The following is an 18413-nucleotide window of genomic DNA, read 5'->3' as shown; positions in this document are numbered from 1 at the left end:
CTGGTTCGCCAGAAGCGGCTTAGTCATGCTGGCCACATGACCCGGAAGCTGTACGCCGGCTCCCTCGGCCAATAAAGCAAGATGAGCGGCGCAACCCCAGAGTCGGTCACGACTGGACCTAATGGTCAGGGGTCCCTTTACCTTTAAGTATCTAAGACGAGCCTACTGGATCAGGGCAGTAACCTCTTTTGTCGAGCATCTTATAGTGACAACCAGATGCCTGTGGGAAGCCTGTAAGCAGGATCTGAGCACAAGAGTATTCTCATTTGCAATTCCCAGCAACGGGTATATGGGGTGTTAGGGGAGGGGTAGTACCTCTGGGGGAGGGACACATCATGCTTCTGGGGTAGTTTGTCCAGCTTTGGTCTCCATCCTGCACTCAGCTCTCACCTCTGGCTCCTGGAAGCTGCCTGCATGCAACAGCGGCTGCACCCCAGGAATGGCTTCTAGTGGCAGGCTAAGGCAGGAGGGGATGATTGATGGGTGTCAAACCCTCAGTGAGTTAGGGACTTCCTCTGCGTGGCAGATCGAGCAGGAAAGACCAATAGTCCAATGGTCAATAATGCAGTTTCTGCAAAATGCTGCAGAGGGAAGTGAGGGGCAGATGGGGCTCGTCAACCTGGGAAGGGAGCCCACCTTAGAGAAGGAAAACCCTGATCCTAAACCTCTGCTGCCTTGTGGGATATCTTTGGGAGAAGAAATGCCTCGGGAGCAAACCCTACACAAAGGCTGAGAACACACCATGCATTTAAAGCACACGAATTCCTCCCTAACAGTCCTGGGAACTGTAGTTCACCGCTCACGGAGCTACAGTTCCCAGAAAGCTTAACAAACCACCGCCTGCTGCCACGCTGCTTTTATTCTTTCATTTCTTCTGCAGCCTTGAAAAAAGAACAAAAGGATTGCTCTTTGGTCCTCTGGAGGGGCGAGAGAGTTGGAAGAGTTGGGTGCAAGCCCAAATCAATGGCTGGCTGTCTCCCCCACCCTCCCCTTCTCCTTTTCTTTCTTTCTTTCTTTCTTTCTTTCTTTCTTTCTTTCTTTCTTTCGCTCTCCCTCCCTCCTATCCCTTCCCTCCTCCATCTCCCCTTCTCCCAACCCCTCTCAGCCCTCCCTTCTTCCAGATCCCTCCTCCTTTTCCTACCAGACAGAGACTGAGAGAGGGGGGCGACTGTGGTCCGGACCCCCTCAAAAAAAAGCCCTACTTCGATCGCAGACTTCACCCCCCTCTCCGGGTAAGTCGATCGACACTTAACTAAGTTTTCTTCTTCGTCGCGTCGTCTTGGTTGCATGCGGGAGGGGGCGAGCACTTTCCCCAACTCTTAGCCATCACTATGCGCCCCCACGCCGTCCAAAAAAAAGGCCTGGAAATATGGGGAGGGGGTCGAGAGAGAGTCCTTGGCCGCGGGCTACGTCCATACCTTGAATGGGGGGGGGCGGGTCCTGCATCTTTGTAATTCCTCCTGTTACTACTCAGTTTTATTTATGATTTACTTGAGGGGGGGGGGAGAGTGTTAGCTACTTTAGTCCATGATATGCAATCCCCAAGATGCTTTTATAATGTACTAGTTTAACTTGGTATGAAATGTACTAGTACTAGGTTAATTGGTATGGAAGCTCATACCAATAACTTGGTAGATGGTTAATTCATACCAATTGGTATGAATGTACTAGGCTAATTGGTATGAAAGCTCATACCAATTTTAAAATTTAATTCTATTTGTTTTGTTTTCTTTCAGCTACGGCAGACCAGCACGGCTACCTACCTATAAATAGTTTAACCTAGATTAGCTGCTTCTCTCCCCCAATGTTCCTATAGTGGAGAGAAGAGACCCCATCCCCCAGCATAGTAATCTGTATTAAAAAGTTGTGGGAGCCGAAGAGATCAACAGATCCCTTGGTCGGTTAGAGTAGATCTAGATGGGAAGTATAACAGAGGAAAGGGGGAAATGTTAATATAACCACGTTGCAGCTGCAGGAACTAAATTTGTAATACTTATTAAAGAGGCATCAGGGAAGTGTTACAGAATCTGTGTTGATAGGGGTACCGCCGTCCACATTTGTTTAGGACCCAAAAGGTATCTGTGGGGCAGCTGGCGAATAAACGTTTTTGTGGGCTACTCAATTTTTTGTCACCTGATCGATGTTCCTCTCCCCATAGGTAACTATATATCTTCCACTTTCTTCCAGGTCTGTCTACCCGCCCCCTACCGCCCCACATTATAGCAATGCCCCACGGTGTGGCCTTCCTTTTGGTGGCAGCCACATGGGCTGTGGTCTCCCGTGCTGATGGGTGCAATAAGGCCCTCTGTGCCAGCGACGTCAGCAAGTGCTTACTGCAGGTAAGAGGTTGGGAAAGTGCTGTCTTGCATCAGATCTTGTTGCAGACCTGGGTTTGGGATGGGCAAGCTCCTGGCCAGGGCCGGCTTTAGGTTTGATGAGGCCCTAAGCTACTGAAGGGAATGGGGCCCTTTATATGCCCAGCTGTCCTTTGTCAACAACATATTGTCACTGTTTTTCGTGTTGAATATATGCTATATGGTCATTTATGGGCCTAATAGGTTTCTAAAGCCATTTGCCCATGTTGCCATGCAACCAGTCCGTGCAGAATGTAGGCACCCTATATATAGAAATGAGCAAACCAGTGATATTTTAGGGAGCAGGCGAGCAGGTGGGGCCCATGACTTACATCATAGGAGCCTACACAACACAAAACACTGTTGCTGTATGTAGGTTTTGTTTCACAGTCATACCTCGGGTTACAGACACTTCAGGTTGCGTGTATTCGGGTTGCGCACCGCGCTGAACCCGGAAGTACCGGAACGGGTTACTTCCGGGTTTTGGCGCATGCGCAGAAGCACCGAATCACAACATGCGCAGACGCGGCACTGTGGGTTGCGAACGCTGCGGGTTGCGAACGTGTCTCCCACACGGATCACGTTCGCAATCCAAGCGCCCACTGTATTTTTTTTACCTTACATTTTGGAAATGCACATCCAGTTTTTTTTCCTTTAAATTTTTTTGGGCCCCCAAGAAATATAGCCCTAAGCTATAGCTTGTTTAACTTATACGTAAATCCAGCACTGCTCCTGAGATCCCTTCTCCCCCTTGAATGGGAGGCTCAGTCACACCACTAACCAGTGCTCTCACACAAAATGTGGTTAGAATGCGTGACAAGTACTTCTCGGTAGCGATCAACCCTCTATGTATCTGCATGAGCCGCTACCACAGGCTTCCTTTGGATTGGCAGCCCAGAACATTCACTCACGCAGAAGCACAGCAAGGCAACCTCTTCATTTGGGGAGGCTGAACTACCCGGTCACAGCTGATGCAGCAATCAGGGGAGAACAGCGCATTCATGGCAGGGGGCTGACTGGACAGAGTTGAGGCCAGGGCATCAGGCAGAGAGGCAGTGGGCAACCTCCTCCTCTGGGAGGGTAAACCTGAATTCACAGGATCTGCTAAGTATTTAATTATTTCTCAACACACGATCTGTGTAATGAGATGTAATTAAATATGAAAACTTAATTAAAATTATTTTTAAAATAATTATTTCTCAACACGCACACATTTTGGAAGAATGGGGGACTTTTTTGGACTATTTGAAAAAGCACTATAAAATGAAATTGCGGGCAGGATTTGAGAAGAAAGGATAAAGTGATTGCATTAGAGGGATTTCTGTAATAGATAAAATATTGATATATAATGTAGTAGAAATGGGTATGAACAAAAACAATGTGGTGTGGGTGGGAAGTCAATATATGAAAAATGTAACTATTTAATTTGAAGTCAGTTTGTAACACTGGTCCTGAAAGAACCTTCATTGGCTCCCAGTATGTTTCCGAGCACAGTTCAAAGTGTTGGTGCTGACCTTTAAAGCCCTAAACGGCCTCAAAGGCCCAGTATACCTGAAGGAGTGTCTCTACCCCATCGTCCAGCCTGGACACTGAGGTCCAGCTCCGAGGGCCTTCTGGCGGTTCCCTCCCTGCGAGAAGCCAAATTACAGGGAACCAGGCAAAGGGCCTTATCGGTTATGGGGCTGTACTTGTCAAATTGGCCATCCTCACTTTGGGGGCAAAACAGGGGCAGATTTGTGCGCGCGTTGGTGTGATCGTTTTACAAAGGGAACCGGGCAGGGGGGAGGTCACTGTTAACAGCCCCACTTGATATCTCTTGGCAGGAAGTGTGCCAGTGCGAGGCCAACCGTGCTGGGTGCCCGTGCTGTCGAGAATGTGCTTTCTGCTTGGGCAATCTCTGGGAGTCCTGCTGTGAATGTGTGGGTGAGTGAATTCCAGGGGGTGCTAAACGCCCGTCACATTGCAGGGTGGGAAAAAAGGTGGGGGCAAAAGTAGAGATGGGAAGCTCTGGGAAAAAAAACAGGAATAAGGGGGGGGGGGAAACAGGGGGTTTCCAAAGCCATTTTTTCTGGAAAAATTGAAAAAAGCAGTTTGAATATTCCACACACTTTCCCCCATTTTTTCTGGAAAAAAACTGGGGGGGGGGACGGACCGCAAGGCCTTTGAGGAAGCTGGAGTCCTCTTAGCGCTGCATACAAAGGAGGTTCTCTACCACCACGATTGGGCCCCGTCCCCTAAACTGTGAAAATATGGCTGGGAGGAGGGTTTCCAGAACCAGGACGCTGCCCGCTTCTTCCCAGTGGCTGAACTGTGGTCCATGAGGAATTCCGCCTTGATTTCTCTTCTCCGCAAGGGCTGTGTGACGAACGCCCCTCCTCGGCTCCCCGCCCTGCCCTGCGGAGCTCCATGCACAACCTGATGTCCCCGGTGCCCTCGCTCTTCCGGGCACTCATGGCCATCTCTGACAACGACCCTCCCATGGGCTGGAGCATCCTGACCCTACCAGTCGAAGAGGAGCTGCGGCAGAACCATGCGGAGACCGGCCACCTCCTCCTGGGGCCTCACACAGGTATGCGTGTGGCGGGGAGAGAGGGGACTGTTGGGAGACGCAGGTGGCGCAGGAAGGAGACATGCCATTTGCATGGGGGAGGTGGGTTAAGAGGCAGCGTGGTATAGTGGTTAGAGCTTCAGACTAGAACCTCAGAGAGCAGGGCTTGATCTACAGTAATAAACGACAGGAAACATTCAGATTGACACATACCGTATTTTTCGCTCTATAGGACACACTTTTCCCCCTCCAAAAATGAAGGGGAAATGTGTGTGTGTCCTATGGAGCGAATGCAGGCTTTCGCTGAAGCCTGGAGAGAGGGGTCAGTGCACACCGACCCCTCTCGCTCCCCGAGCCTCAGGCAGCTATCCGCAAGCCTTTGGAGCGCGGCAGGACTTCCCGCCAGGCTCCGAAGGCTTGCGGATAGCAGCTTGCAGCCTTGCCGCCGCTCACGGACCTGTTCTGGGGGCTGGGGTTGGGGGAAGCTCGGGCTTCCCCAGCCCCGCGGCTAAAAACGAAGCCGCCCGCAACCTCTCCCGGCTGGAGAGGTTGTGTGCGGCTAAAGAGGAAGCCAAGACAGCCAGCGGGATGGATCCCGCTCGCTGTCTTGGCTTCTTTGCTCTTTGGGGCTGGGGGGGGGAAAATAATTCCCCCCCTTTATTTCCCCCCCTAAAAACTAGGTGCGCCCTGTGGTCCGGTGCGCCCTATGGAGCGAAAAATACGGTACCTGTTCACAGTGGCACCTGATGGTTTTTTGGGATTGGCGCGGGGGTTACTTGAGTGATGTGTGCTGTAACCTAGAAGGGCCATTGCCCAGGGACAGAACATCTGCTTTGCATGCAGAAGGTCACAGAAGGTTCATCTTCCGGTAGCACTGGGAATGTCTTGTCTGAAACTCTGGAGCACAGCTGCCAGTCAGTGCAGACAATACAGGGTTAGATGGACTTTTGATCTGACTCGGAGTAAGACAGCCCTGGTTCAATTCGCACATGAGCTCGTCATTCCCAGCCGTTGCCTCCCAGCCTTCCCATTGGCCAGGCTAGCTCCATACTGCCTACACAGGCTGGCAGCATCTCTCCAGGGTCTCAGTCTAGATTCTCTCCTAGCCCTACCTGGGGATCGACCCTGGGACCTTCTTCGTGCAAAGCAGACGCACGACATCTGAGCTGCAGCTTTTGTCCTGGGTTCAACCGCAACGGCCGCAAACCTTCTCTCCTCTCACTTCCAGGCTTGGCCCTCTCGGATGCCAAGGGCCTCAATGCCACCATGCCACCATGCCAGTCCATTTTCTTCAACGAGTGCCTGTCCATGAGCCGGTGCCGGACGGCTTGCCAGTCGGTGGGCGCCTGGCGCTACCGCTGGTTCCACAATGCCTGCTGCCAATGTCTGGGGCCAGACTGCCTGGGCTATGGGGGAGCCCACGCACAATGTTCCAGTTGCCGGGACTGAGATCTCTGGGTCTCTCGCCCCCTCAAAAAACACCCACTCGCCTTGCCCTAGCCTCTGCTTGGGCTGCCTGCCCCAGTCACACCCAATCTTCCTTTCTTCACTGAGCAAACATGAAGGAAGCATTTGCTTTTGTTGCTGTTCATTAACCTTTTTGGTTCTATGGACTCCTCTGGACTCATCCCTTCCCCAAGCAATAATGTCTTCTGCCCCACCTTCTCCCTCTGCTTATTATGGGTATCTTGCCAGCTACAGCCCCCCCCCCCCTCTGCTCTTTCTTACAACCCAGCGGACTCTGCCTTATTCCCTAATGCTCGCTGTTTAAGGCACCCCTCCCAAAAGAGAAAACGCCTTCTGCTTATAAGCACTGCACCTGGGAAAAAGGTGTCCTTGGTACCTGCCTATAGCCACCTTGTGGAGAAAAAAATGCCCTTTTCCCAACCCCTCCACAGCCCCAAGTTTTCTGAACACCTCGTCCAAGTCAGTTGCTTCACGGACCTAGATATAAAGACTTTTGTCAGTTTCCCATCTTTGTAATGATAATTAAATGAATCTTTTTACCTGTACTGTTGTTGTTCTTGTTGTTATTTATTCATTTTACATATTGTCCCTCGAATCCCCGCTACGGGGTGAGCTCCCGTTGTTCAGTCCCAGCTCCTGCCAACCTAGCAGTTCGAAAGCATGAAGTGAAATAGGTACCACTCCGACGGGAAGGTAAACGGCGTTTCCGTGTGCTGCTCTGGTTCGCCAGAAGCGGCTTAGTCATGCTGGCCACATGACCCGGAAGCTGGACGCCGGCTCCCTCAGCCAATAAAGCGAGATGAGCGCCACAACCCCAGAGTCGGCCACGACTGGACCTAATGGTCTGGGGTCCCTTTACCTTTACCTTATATTGTCCTTCATCACAAGATCTCATGGCAGTTCACAAGACAAGGCAGTTGTGTTGCAGAAGCCTCATCAGCTAGATTATCTTCTGAACTGATTATTTATTCTTATTTATATTATTTATAGAATTTATATACCACGCTAAACCTGTAGGTCTCAGGGAGGATCACAGAATAAGATCAAGATATAAAACCATGAAAGACATAATAAAAATAAAAACATAGCCTTCCACCCAAAATAAACACGTTTTAAAAGGGAATAGGATGTAAATCAGATCAACCAAAGGCCTGGTTATAAAGGAACGTTTTTGCCTGGTGCCTAAAGGTGTATAATGAAGGTGGCAGGCGAACTTCCTTGGGGGAGACGGGGAGCCACTGCAGAGAAGGCCTTGTTCTCGTGTTGCCACCCTACAGACCTCTCGAGGAGGCGGCACACAAAGGAGGACCTCAGAAGGTGATCTCAGGGTCTGGGTAGGTTCATATGGAAAGAGGCGGTCCTTGAGGTATTGCGGTCCTTATTAATAGGTTGTTCTACTTACAAATAGCTTTTTATGGGGATGACAAAGTTATCATGACCTGGATAATAAGAAACAACCAGAAACTAGCTTTCCAGGGGGAAACAGAGGAAAACAGCATCAAGGCTGCCCCACTTTTCAGCCTAGCTGCTCAGTAGCTGCATCTTCTGGTCTGTCTCCAAGGGAAGCCCCACATACAGCGCACTGCTGCGGTCCAGGCAGGAGGTCACCAGATCATGGACAAACAAGACCAGATCAGACGTGACTTGTGAAGCGGCCTAAACTAGGCCTGAACATTCCTAGCCACAACAGCCTCTTTGGACTTGTGTGACAAGCTGCAATCTGGCAGCATCCCCAGACTCTGAGCTTGTTTCTTCTGAGGAAGTGCAACACCACCCAGAGGTCTCGGTTTATTGGCCTCCATCACTGCTTCTAGACACTGGTCTGATACCTTCACAGCCTCTCTGGCTTCAGATGGAATGCAGAGATATGCCAGGAGCGTTCAGATGACCCACTGTGCCAAATTCCCATTTGACAGCTCCCCAAAGTTTCATTGGTACTATAGTGGATCTTACATTTCCAGACGAGATCCTGGAGTCCTCCTGCTCTTCAACAAGAAGGCTGAGCCATTCTGACTTGTTGGTGACTCCAGATATGAGACAAAACTCAACACTACTGTCTACTATATACAGTTATTCTGGTCCTTGAAGATGCACATGTACAGAGAGATCAACTAACATCACCATGCTGTGTAAAACCCACAACCTCTTCCCCAATTCTCACAAATTCAGTCAGCAAGTCATGCGCTCCAGGTTGCTGGTGTTGCTATGGTAACCCAGTGCACCTGGTACCCTTATCTCAGAACATCCAGACATGGGGGGTTTGCTAACTCAACACATGAGACCAAACACTTTAATTTCACTCAATGTTCACATTATACCAACATGATTGACCCTCACGAGCATCCATCCCTTCTCGGGGATGCCCTGCCAAAGCGAGGAGAAGAATCTGCAGCGGGTTCCAGTGAGATCTCGTGGAGGTCTCCACTTGTGGCTCTTACGAAGTCTCACTGGAAGCCACAGCTGCACAACTCTGGTAAGCAAGGCTTTGTTGGGGGCAGCAAGGGGGTGGTCAGCACCTTTCCAAAATTTTGCTTCAGGTGGCCAAACATGATGGGCCACCTCTGTCCCTTCTGCAAGGACCCAGATCACCACTGATGTAAACTCTGCATATTTATCTGGTGTAGGAATTCCTGCAGCCGTCTCTCTGCTTATGTGTGGGGGACCTCTAAATGTGGCTGGACTACCATTCTCATCAGCATCTAAGGGCCAAGCATAGCTGATGGACCAGGAATGAGAGGAGGTGTAGTTCAGTCACGTCAGGCGGGCCAAAGGCTGTGCACATCTGCCTTACTAGAGTTTATCCCTCATATATAATGTATTTTTTCCAATAGTGCCTCTGAGCATGTGCAGAATGGCTTTCCCTCGACATTATGAACATGCTTTCTACAAGGCAGTTGTCCAATGATAGATTCAAAGAGTAAAGAGGAAGTTGAGTGGCGATGGAAGATCAACAATCCCTGTTTTACTAGTGAGGAACTGCAAAATCAGTCATCTTGTTTAACTAATGAGGCACCCCAAAATCAACTATAAAGCTGGTGCAGAGTAATGGTTTACGTGCAAGACATATGAGGACCAGAAAGGTCACCAAATCCCAGCTGGGATTAACAAACTGCTAATCAACTTAAGTTTCATTCAGAGTGTGGGTCCACTGAAATTAATGGAGCAATGTTTGTCATGTTAATTGTTTTCTACAGGTCAGCTCTGAATAAAACTTAGTTGAATGCTCTCCTGAGTTTTGAACAAAACCCCACCACAGCACCAAGCTTCAGATCTCTACCCTAATGTGGTCCCATACCTTCCCAATGGCCTCAGGGGGGAAGCAGATGCTTTCTCATCCTCGCAATTGATATTATTTCGACTTATTCACCCACACACAAGCCTCCACATACAAAGATATATTAAGATCGCAGTTCCTCCCTATCGGACACAGAGCAGCCTTATGCCCTGAGCATTCTGGAATGCCTGAAGCCACAATGAAGGGGGGAGGGCGCAAAGATGCTTCAGAGCACATTCAGAGTAAAGAACCATTCCCACACATGTGGGGCGAAGGGGCTGGGTTTTCAGGTAAGGGGGTGTGGCTTGAACCTTGGTTCCTATTCAAAAAACAGACGACTGTCCTGAGTGGAACCCTGGAGTCCTGCTGGTTGGGCGCCTCGCTGCTTGCCTCCCTCTGCTTGGAGATCCCAGGAGTCCGGCTTTGCTGGCCGGCTGCCTCTTCCAGCCAATGGCAGGTCCCCGGCCCGTACGGCTGCCCAGCCCAACCTCCTCCATCCCCGCCGGCTCCCCAAGCGGGCGGAACCCGACTGCAAGGGGGAAGAAGAGCCGGAGCAGGCCCTAGCGGGTGAGTGGCCATGGTCGGCAGGAACCTCCCCTCTTCCGTTTCGCCTGGGCCTGCTGCGATCCCTCCTCTACTGAGCCTTTCCTTCATTGCCTCCCCTTTTGCTAGCCTTGGTGTTACATCCCTCCTTTTCCTCTTCCTGGCTTTTCTCCCAGGAACTCTGCTCCTCTTTTCTGCTCTCTTTCTTTAGATTGCTCTCTCTCTTGTCTTCCACATGCAAAATATTCCCCCTTTCCACCGATTCCCGTCTCCTCTCGTCCTTTTCTCTTCCGCCACTCGCCCTACCCCTCCACCTCTTTCGGCCTGTCCATCCCTCCTTCTTTCTCTTTTGTTTACCACCTCTTCCCAAAACTGCTATAATAAGACGATATTGCGGTGGAGCAAGGAAGGTGGGGAGAAAAATAAACAGCAGTCTTCCGGTTTCCTTCCTTATTTGTTTTGGGAGGCGTGCCTGGGCAAAGTGGGAGCCCTGGGAGAGAAGTGGCAGAGTAGAGAGGAGGCGAGAGTAAGGCATGCTCACAATTGTGTGGGATGTAGTTAAAGCAGGTAGTCAGGGGTATGGGATAGGGACGGGGGGGGCAAGTGGGGAGGACTGCAAGATGCTGCAAAAAGATGTGGGGGTGAATTGGGCGGGAGACAGTATGGGGTTGTGTCAGCAGTGGTGTGCCTGAAGTTTTACAGCAGGGGCTGGGAATGGCAGCCCGGGAGATCCCGGTTGGCCTGTGGTTCCCCACAACTACCAAGTGACACCAGCTAGTGGACAGAGACTAGAGTCTAGGGAGGCAGAGTTCAGTCTTGCTGGGTGCTGCTTTGCCAGGGTGTTCTCTGCAGGGAATGCAGTGAAGAAGCAAACCATTGCAGGTGGCAGGATTGAATCCTTACAGGCCCCTGCCCCTAGGAGTTTACAGCGGCAGGAGGCCTTATAAGGGAAAGCACACCTTGGTTTAAGAACGAGTTTGGTTTAAGAACAGACTTCCAGAATGGATTAAGTTCGTAAACCGAGGTACCACTGTATAGACCTTTGAAATTGCCCACCCTCTGGCCCAAGGACCCCCCCCCCAAAAAAAATCATACATACATTATAGAAGGAGGCGGTCTCCATCAGAAATTTGAGAGTGTTGCAACTCTCCTGTCTGCTAGGATACCTGATAATGCCTTACTTGATTGCATTTTCTGGGTTGCCTGGCCATTCCTTTGAGATGGTAAATACTTAGTTCCTGAATCTCTTACGCATATTGATAACAGATACTTGCCAGACTCTAGATTTCATGCATGCACATGAAAGCTTATACCCAGAACAAACTTGGTTGGTCTCTAAGGTGCTACTGGACAATTTTTTATTTATTTCGACTTGCCAGACTGTAGTTGAAAAGGGAGGTGTAAGCTCCTACAATCAAAAGACAATTGGAAAGCTTTCCCCATTTCCTTCCTCCTTGCAGAGAAATATTTGAGGTCAATTTGGGAGAGTCAAAATGGCTTCAGGATTGTTCTCCTGTACTATTTTAGACACGTGGTTTATATACTTAGGTATGTGTTTGCCTTATACGTTTATGAACATTTATTCTATATTTCAGACCTTTGAATTCTTAGAACACATGCTAAGGTTTCAATCTTATGCACACTTACTTGGGAGTAAGCCCCATTTAATTCAGTGGCGCTGAACTCCTGAACAATACCTACACTCAGTTAAACAAATTGGTTAAGCAGAAAGCTGTTGAGGTGGCTGTGTGCAGTATTGGAGGCAGTCTGCCTCTGAAATCCATTTGCTGGGGATGGTAATGAGCAAAATAGTGAACTGCGCTTATGCCCTCCTTGTGGGCTAGGGAACATAATGCCAATCTGGTCCAGCAGGACTGCCAACATGGTGTCCTTTGGGTATTGTTACACTACAGCTCCCACGAGCCCCTGCTAGCATGGCAAAAGGCCAGTGGTGATGGGAATTGTAGTCCAACAACATCTGAAGGACACATTGGCTGCCCACCCCCACCCCCAGTCATTTGGGATTTGGCTGCACATGTTACCGGAAAAATCCGAGGGCTCCCTTGGACAAAAAGTAAAGACACCAACCAGAGTAAATTGGAGCAAATCAGCAGCCTGTAGGCTTGGCCTTTATTGAACTGTTGCAACAGGGTGTTCCCCTCACTTGCAGGAGAGAGGAAAAGACACAGAAAATGGTGTGCAAGACCTTATAAAAACTTTTGAATTTCCCATCCTCTAGGTCAAGCCCACCCCCAGAAACATCATGCATACATTACAGAAAGGAGGGGTTGAGGGAGGAGTTGTGGTGGTAACCTGAGTGTCCTGTCACCTGGCTGGTTCCCTTCTACCCCTCCCCATGAGTCATTTTCTGAAGACAAAAGGTAGTCGCAGTTTCCTGCCCCCTGAGGGAAGATCTGATCATTGTCCTTTGTTCCAGTCCATGCAGAATCCACTCCCATATGCAAGTTCTTTGTGATCTTGATTGTCTTCTGTCTGGGATCATCAGGGTTGGCATAGCAACTGGGCAGGGCTCCTGTGGATGTGCTGGTATGGTGAAGGGATTATGGTGCCCTGTATCAAACCTTCCCCATTTTGTAGTCTTTCCTTCATGGAGTAAAATAAAAGTGGAACAGTGCAAATCCGATGTATGGTTGATTTTCTATGAATTTATAACAGAAGTGTAGCGTATGTAGTGTGTGAGTGTGAGTGTGTGTGAAGTTTGTACAAACTGAATGATTGGGGGCGGGGTTCCTGCTACACACAGCACCTTTTTCTTGTCGCTGGGTGTACCCAGTAACACAGACAGCCACCAGATATGGGATTAAGGAGCCAGTGGCAGGGTGTGACTGGATGAATGTTAGCTCATCAGTTCTGCAGAACCATTTCACATGCAGAATTCCATTCAGTTGCTGTTCTGTTTGCCCTTGCTGTGCCATCCCATTCTACTGTGGGCCTCCGAACTCCCATGGACCTTGCTAGGTGCTGGAGCTGGATGTGAGGAGCTGAGATTGAAAGAGAGGGACTTTGCCAAGGGCTATGCAGTGAGCAGCTGGCAGAGGTGGGACGGGCCTTGGCTCTGAGTACAGGTGGACAAATTCCTCCACATTTATTTATTTATTTCACTTATTTCCTCAGCTTTTCACTAGATGGCTTTATTTTTATGAGTTTTTGAAAACCATTTTGTTGCGACGTCAGAATTTGTTAACGACTTTAACTTTCTTTTGAAAACAAGATGGGTTAAAAGTTCTTAAATCTTTTTTATAATAAATTGTATTTATTTTCAGTGTATAAACACTAGGGTTAAGCTATTTTTTAAAGGGGTGGGGAGTTTTGGGCAACTTAATGGGAGCAGATCTGCAGAAGCTGATGGAGAAAATGAAAAAGGTTAAGGAAAGCACTCCTTAAATAAATAAATAAAAAACCCAAGTAAATGCAAGTTAGGATAGAGGACCCGAGGTGTCTGGCTCCCCTTAAAGGGCCAGCTTCCTGGGGATTGAGAAACCCCGCCTTCTTCCCTCTGTTTCCCAGCGTGCACTGCAGGGAGCAGGGAAGAGAAAGAAGGAAGGAAAGTCCTGAAGTGGGGGAGGAGTCAAGGGAGAAAAGTGAGTATAGAGGATAGAATTCAGGCTTGGGGAGATGGGAGGGGATTTTGACCTAGGGAGGAAAAGCAAGAGGGAAGGTTAGGCAGTGCTGGAAAGAGAAATGTTGAAGTTAAAGTAGGTTGCTGGCAAAAGGGGGTGGTACTGTGAAATCTCAGGATATCGGTTGGGCAAACGGTCCTCCTTTGGGGATGCTTATGTCTGAGTACCTGGAGAATAGTTATACACAGACACATATTCTACAAAATTCCTCCCCTCAAAGATCGAATGAAGCGGATCTGGGCAGCTAGTACTATGATGTTTACATAGTTAGTTGCAAAACCTTGGAGAATGCGGTCTGCTTTTGATGGATTTGTGATTTATTTTGTATTAATGCTGACTTTTGGGGCATTTAATCTTCTGGTGCCTTTGGAAATTGGCATTCATTGCTCCATTGTTGCTTCATTATCCTATTTAATTAAAGGCCATCTGCTTTCTAAAACTATTAGAGAAAAATTGGAATTTCAGTCTGGCAGATCAGTGCTGTGTGTGTGTACAGACATATACAGACAGACAGACACCCCTGTGTGTGTGTGTAAATCATTGTATGCTGAAATACATAACAGGCTCCCCAGAGGCTTGCAGTTTAAAAGATTTGGATGAATACGAGGGAACACGTGAGATAGCAGAAGGTAAATGCGAAAATTGGATCAAACTGGAGTCCCAAGTGAACAATTCTAGAACATATATAATGGAACTAAACAGATGCACACAGTGTTGAAACTGAGCTATATATCTTTCCATGCTCTAGAGCAGTTTTTCCCAAAGTGATGGCTAATATAGCTCCCCACACCCCAGGTTGGTGGAACTCTGCAGGGAGTGAATACAGACCTCAGAGTCAAAGGGGGCTGAATTGTTAAACCCGTACCAGAAGAGGACCAGTGTTAGAAACTGAGATATGAAAGCTAGGAGCTAAACGGCACCTTAAACCTAGGTTATGGGCGCAACAATGGAATGTATTGGTATGCTTTTTTATAACAAGAATACAAAGCTGAAAGTGAATGAACTGCACCTAAAATATTGTGTTCATCTTTCACATGGTCTAGTCTTTCCCCTGCCCACTCCCCTAATATTCTTAAGAGGGTCTCTCCTCCAGAGAGTAGCTGGAAGAGGGGAGGAAGAAAAAGGTCCTCCTTTCTTTCCACTCTGCGGTTTTAATCTGAAATCTTAGGTGCTGAACTGAGCCCTTAGCTCAGAAACTGCCTGCACTAATGAAATTCCCTGTCTCAAAATGAACCTAGAACAATGGGAGTTTTGAACACTGAAAAGGACTAGGAGTGGAAAATAAAATTTCTGTGTATTGTTTGAAAATTTAATCAGGAACTATGAGTATCAGAAATAAAAGGCATGGGAATGTACAGAGGGTACCTTCCTTGCCTATGAGGAATGTTTATTATATATTGATTTAAAAAACAAAACATTGTGTCACTTGTTGATGACAACTTTATAAGCTTATCAAGGGGTAAATGAACTCAGATGTTTGGGAATCCCTGTTTTGGGGGGCATCAGCAGGCTTTGGGGGACCCCAAGGTTTGCAGAAGGACAAAAAAAGTCAGAGGAAAATGCCTAAAACAGAAACACACCCAAACACCCAAATGAAGACTGAGCATATTCAGTGGCCATAGAATTGCTGGTTGGATGTTTGGGGCAGGGTAGCGGAGGCAGAGACTGATGGGGAGGGGGATGGAGCAGCTGGACTCCTGAACGATGGAATTGCACACTGTAACGATGGAATTGCACACTGTACGTGTTTTTCTATTCTCAAACCAGATCTAATTCTGGCTTCATAGCTTGCTTAATAAGAAGGAAATTAAAACTGTTTGCCAGTTTGGATGTATGGAAAACTGGTTTAAATAAGCCTCAATATTGGCAGCAAATCTGGGAGCATGAGAGGAGGGAAGGGGTCTGGAATGAGTGCAATGGCATGCAGTTTGTTTGGGGGCTGATAAGTTACTTCTGAAGCAGGCCAAAAGGCCATTTAATTGCTAAATGTTATTTAGAAGGGAGGCTGTGTTGGTCTGCATCAGTAAAACAGTCCCGTGACTCTAAAGCAGTGAGCCTGTGTTTAGGCTGTAGCACTTTGGGATTGCAGGTGGCACCTCTAATGATAACCACAGTGGTACCTTGGTTTATGAGCTTAATCCGTTCCGGAAGTCTGTTCTTAAACCAAAACCATTCTTAAACTAAAGTGCGCTTTCCCTAATGAGGCCTCCTGCTGCCGGTGCCCTTCCACTGTTCGGATTCCGTTCTTAGACTGAGGTAAAGTTTGCAAACTGGGACACTACTTCTGGTTTTCCAGAATTCATAAACCAAATCGTTTGTAAACAGGACTGTTCTTAAACTGAGGTACCACTGTAAATGTTTTTCTATCACCCCACACCACCCTGACCAATTCTCTGCACATAGATAGAAGGCTAGGTTAGAACTCCTCTCCCAAACACAGTGGCTTGCTATATACAGTGGTACCTCAGGTTAAGAACTTAATTCGTTCTAGAGGTCCATTCTTAACCTGAAACTGTTCTTAACCTGATGTACCACTTTAGCTAATAGGGCCTCCCGCTGCCACCACCGTGCCATTTCTGTTCTCATCCTGAAGCAAAGTTCTTAACCCGAGGTATTAATTTCTGGTTAGCGGAGTCTGTAACCTGAAGTGTCTGTAACCCGACGTACCACTGTACAGGAAATATTTCTTTTCTTCACCTGGAAGTGAACACTACAATTTCCTCATTGTGGTGCTATCTCTCCTGTCCCCACTTCCTCTAATGTAATTTCTTCTTCTTTTGACCCATATTCTTCCTTTACTCTTTGGTTCTAGCTGTTCTGAGGGACAGAAGCTGATTCCCGGAGATAGAAGACTTCTTGTAGACGACAGCAGTCATGCCCCCCAACAAGGATGCCCCTGGCTGCCTTGGCTCTCCTCCCAGTTTGATCTGCCTGCCACCCATCTCTGAGGACCTCCAGTTGGTGTGGACACAGGCAGCACAGACAAGCGACCTTGATGGCAATCAGCATCTGCTACAAACTTTCAGCTATTTTCCATACCCCAGCCTCTCTGATCTGGCCTTGCTCTGCCTGCATCATGGCCTCCACATGGAAAAGGTCAAGGCCTGGTTCATGGCACAGCGCCTACGCTGTGGCATCAGTTGGAGTGCAGAGGAAATTGAAGAGACTCGAGCTCGCCTCATCTACCATCAGGACCAGCTTCACTTTAGCTGTCTGCTTGCCAGGAATGATGATGACCCCTGGCACCAAACTTGTAAGAGTCAGGAGTATCACCAATCGGTTCCTACCTCTGTGCACCATTCCACTAAATATCCGCCAAATCAGCAGTCTTCCATAACTCCCTTAAGCCACTTCACCACAGCCCAAGGAATGAGGGAACTTGGGAGAATCACTCAGGACATTTGGGAATTGAAGGGGAATGTCTTGTCCCACCATAACAAAGTTCAGGAGAACTGTGAACCTTCAGGAACCTCCGTGCAGCTTCGCAATGCCAAAGAAATCCTTTCTAGTTCTTATCTACCTACCACAACCACAACCACCAGCTTGGATCGCAACTTCCATAACTCTCACCCTATGACCTGGGGTCTCACCAAAGCATCCCTGCAGCCGGCTGAACCTGTCACCCCTGCAGTGAATGGTGGGCATCACCCAGTGATTCTTCCAGCGGTCTCTTCCACCAAAGCTACCCCATCATCCTCTACAGCTACAGCCAATGTTGAGTCACACAGCCTTCAGAACTATCAGTGCCCTGTAGGGGACCAGCAGCAGGCTTCAGGTTACCTCTCGGACATTCTTCGCAAACCTAGGCGAAAAACAAAGGAACAACTGGATATGTTAAAGTCCTTCTTCCTTCGTCGTCAGTGGGCCAGGAGAGAGGACTATCACCAGCTGGAGAAGATCACTGGGTTACCACGAGCAGAGATCATCCAGTGGTTTGGAGACACTCGCTATGCCCTCAAACATGGCCAGCTGAAATGGTTTCGGGACAATGCAGGACAGAACCCAGAGCCTGTCTCCTCATTACCTTCTCACCCACCCCATGCTCACCATCCAGACATAAGCCCACTGAAACGGTATCATGCAAGCGACCTGCAGCTGCAGGAAAACGACTTGTCGGCACTGTGCCATGAGTCTGGCATAGAGGCTGAGCAGGTGCTGAAGTATTTCAATTCACACTCACCAGCACCATGCGAGGTAGAGGTATGCTTGGGGGATGAGGACGAAGTAGATGAGGAGGTGGCAGCCGCTATGATAAAAGTAGAAGATGAAGACTATGAGGAAGATGATGACAATGAGGACGAGGAGGAGGAGGACGATGAAGACTGGGTTGCCTAGGGCTCTTGTGTGAATGTTGGATGGATGCTAGCGATTCTGGACTTCTGAGATAGGTCTGGGGGAGGGATCAAGATGCCACTCGCAAATGTGTTATGAGGTTCTATTCCATCAAATTCCTGCCCTTAGCCATGGTTCCAAAACACTGAATTTGGTCCCCTTTTCTGTTCCAGCATATTTATGTGTGTGTTTTTTCAAGTTTTAGAATTGAAGTAAAACAAATTTGTACCATGCAGTGATGTGTTTAATCAGAG

At 48.4% G+C, this 18413-nt stretch overlaps 2 protein-coding genes across 7 annotated transcripts; both read left to right on the top strand.

The window, feature by feature from the left end:
• The first annotated feature begins 939 nt into the window (after window positions 1-939).
• On the top strand, window positions 940-6914 carry LOC308462357 (twisted gastrulation protein homolog 1-like). Its single transcript, XM_080980028.1, has 5 exons — window positions 940-1232; window positions 2188-2339; window positions 4178-4277; window positions 4708-4923; window positions 6131-6914. The coding sequence occupies exons 2-5, from the start codon at window positions 2226-2228 to the stop codon at window positions 6349-6351; spliced, it is 651 nt and encodes a 216-aa protein (XP_080836154.1). The 5' UTR covers window positions 940-1232; window positions 2188-2225; the 3' UTR covers window positions 6352-6914.
• Window positions 6915-9823: 2909 nt separating this feature from the next.
• On the top strand, window positions 9824-18394 carry HOMEZ (homeobox and leucine zipper encoding). Of its 6 annotated transcripts, none has more exons than XM_080979817.1 (2): window positions 9824-9933; window positions 16640-18394. In XM_080979817.1, the coding sequence occupies exon 2, from the start codon at window positions 16702-16704 to the stop codon at window positions 18160-18162; it is 1461 nt and encodes a 486-aa protein (XP_080835943.1). In that variant the 5' UTR covers window positions 9824-9933; window positions 16640-16701; the 3' UTR covers window positions 18163-18394. The 6 variants fall into 6 exon arrangements, with proteins under 6 accessions (XP_080835943.1, XP_080835941.1, XP_080835945.1 ...); XM_080979815.1 differs by lacking the exon at window positions 9824-9933 and adding an exon at window positions 9940-10210; XM_080979819.1 differs by lacking the exon at window positions 9824-9933 and adding an exon at window positions 13123-13244.
• Window positions 18395-18413: the final 19 nt, after the last annotated feature.

Source organism: Podarcis pityusensis, assembly GCF_964106645.2.
Source record: "Podarcis pityusensis genome assembly, chromosome: 13".
NCBI lineage: Eukaryota > Metazoa > Chordata > Lepidosauria > Squamata > Lacertidae > Podarcis > Podarcis pityusensis.
Note: the sequence above shows the minus strand (reverse complement) of the source record. Positions and strands in the feature narration are given on the sequence as shown.

Coding starts and splice junctions, on each gene's coding strand:
- LOC308462357 (XM_080980028.1), top strand. CDS start 2,226: ATGCCCCACGGTGTGGCCTTCCTTTTGGTGGCAGCCACATGGGCTGTG. Junction 2,340..4,177: donor TCAGCAAGTGCTTACTGCAG/GTAAGAGGTTGG, acceptor ATCTCTTGGCAG/GAAGTGTGCCAGTGCGAGGC. Junction 4,924..6,130: donor CCTCCTGGGGCCTCACACAG/GTATGCGTGTGG, acceptor TCTCACTTCCAG/GCTTGGCCCTCTCGGATGCC.
- HOMEZ (XM_080979817.1), top strand. CDS start 16,702: ATGCCCCCCAACAAGGATGCCCCTGGCTGCCTTGGCTCTCCTCCCAGT.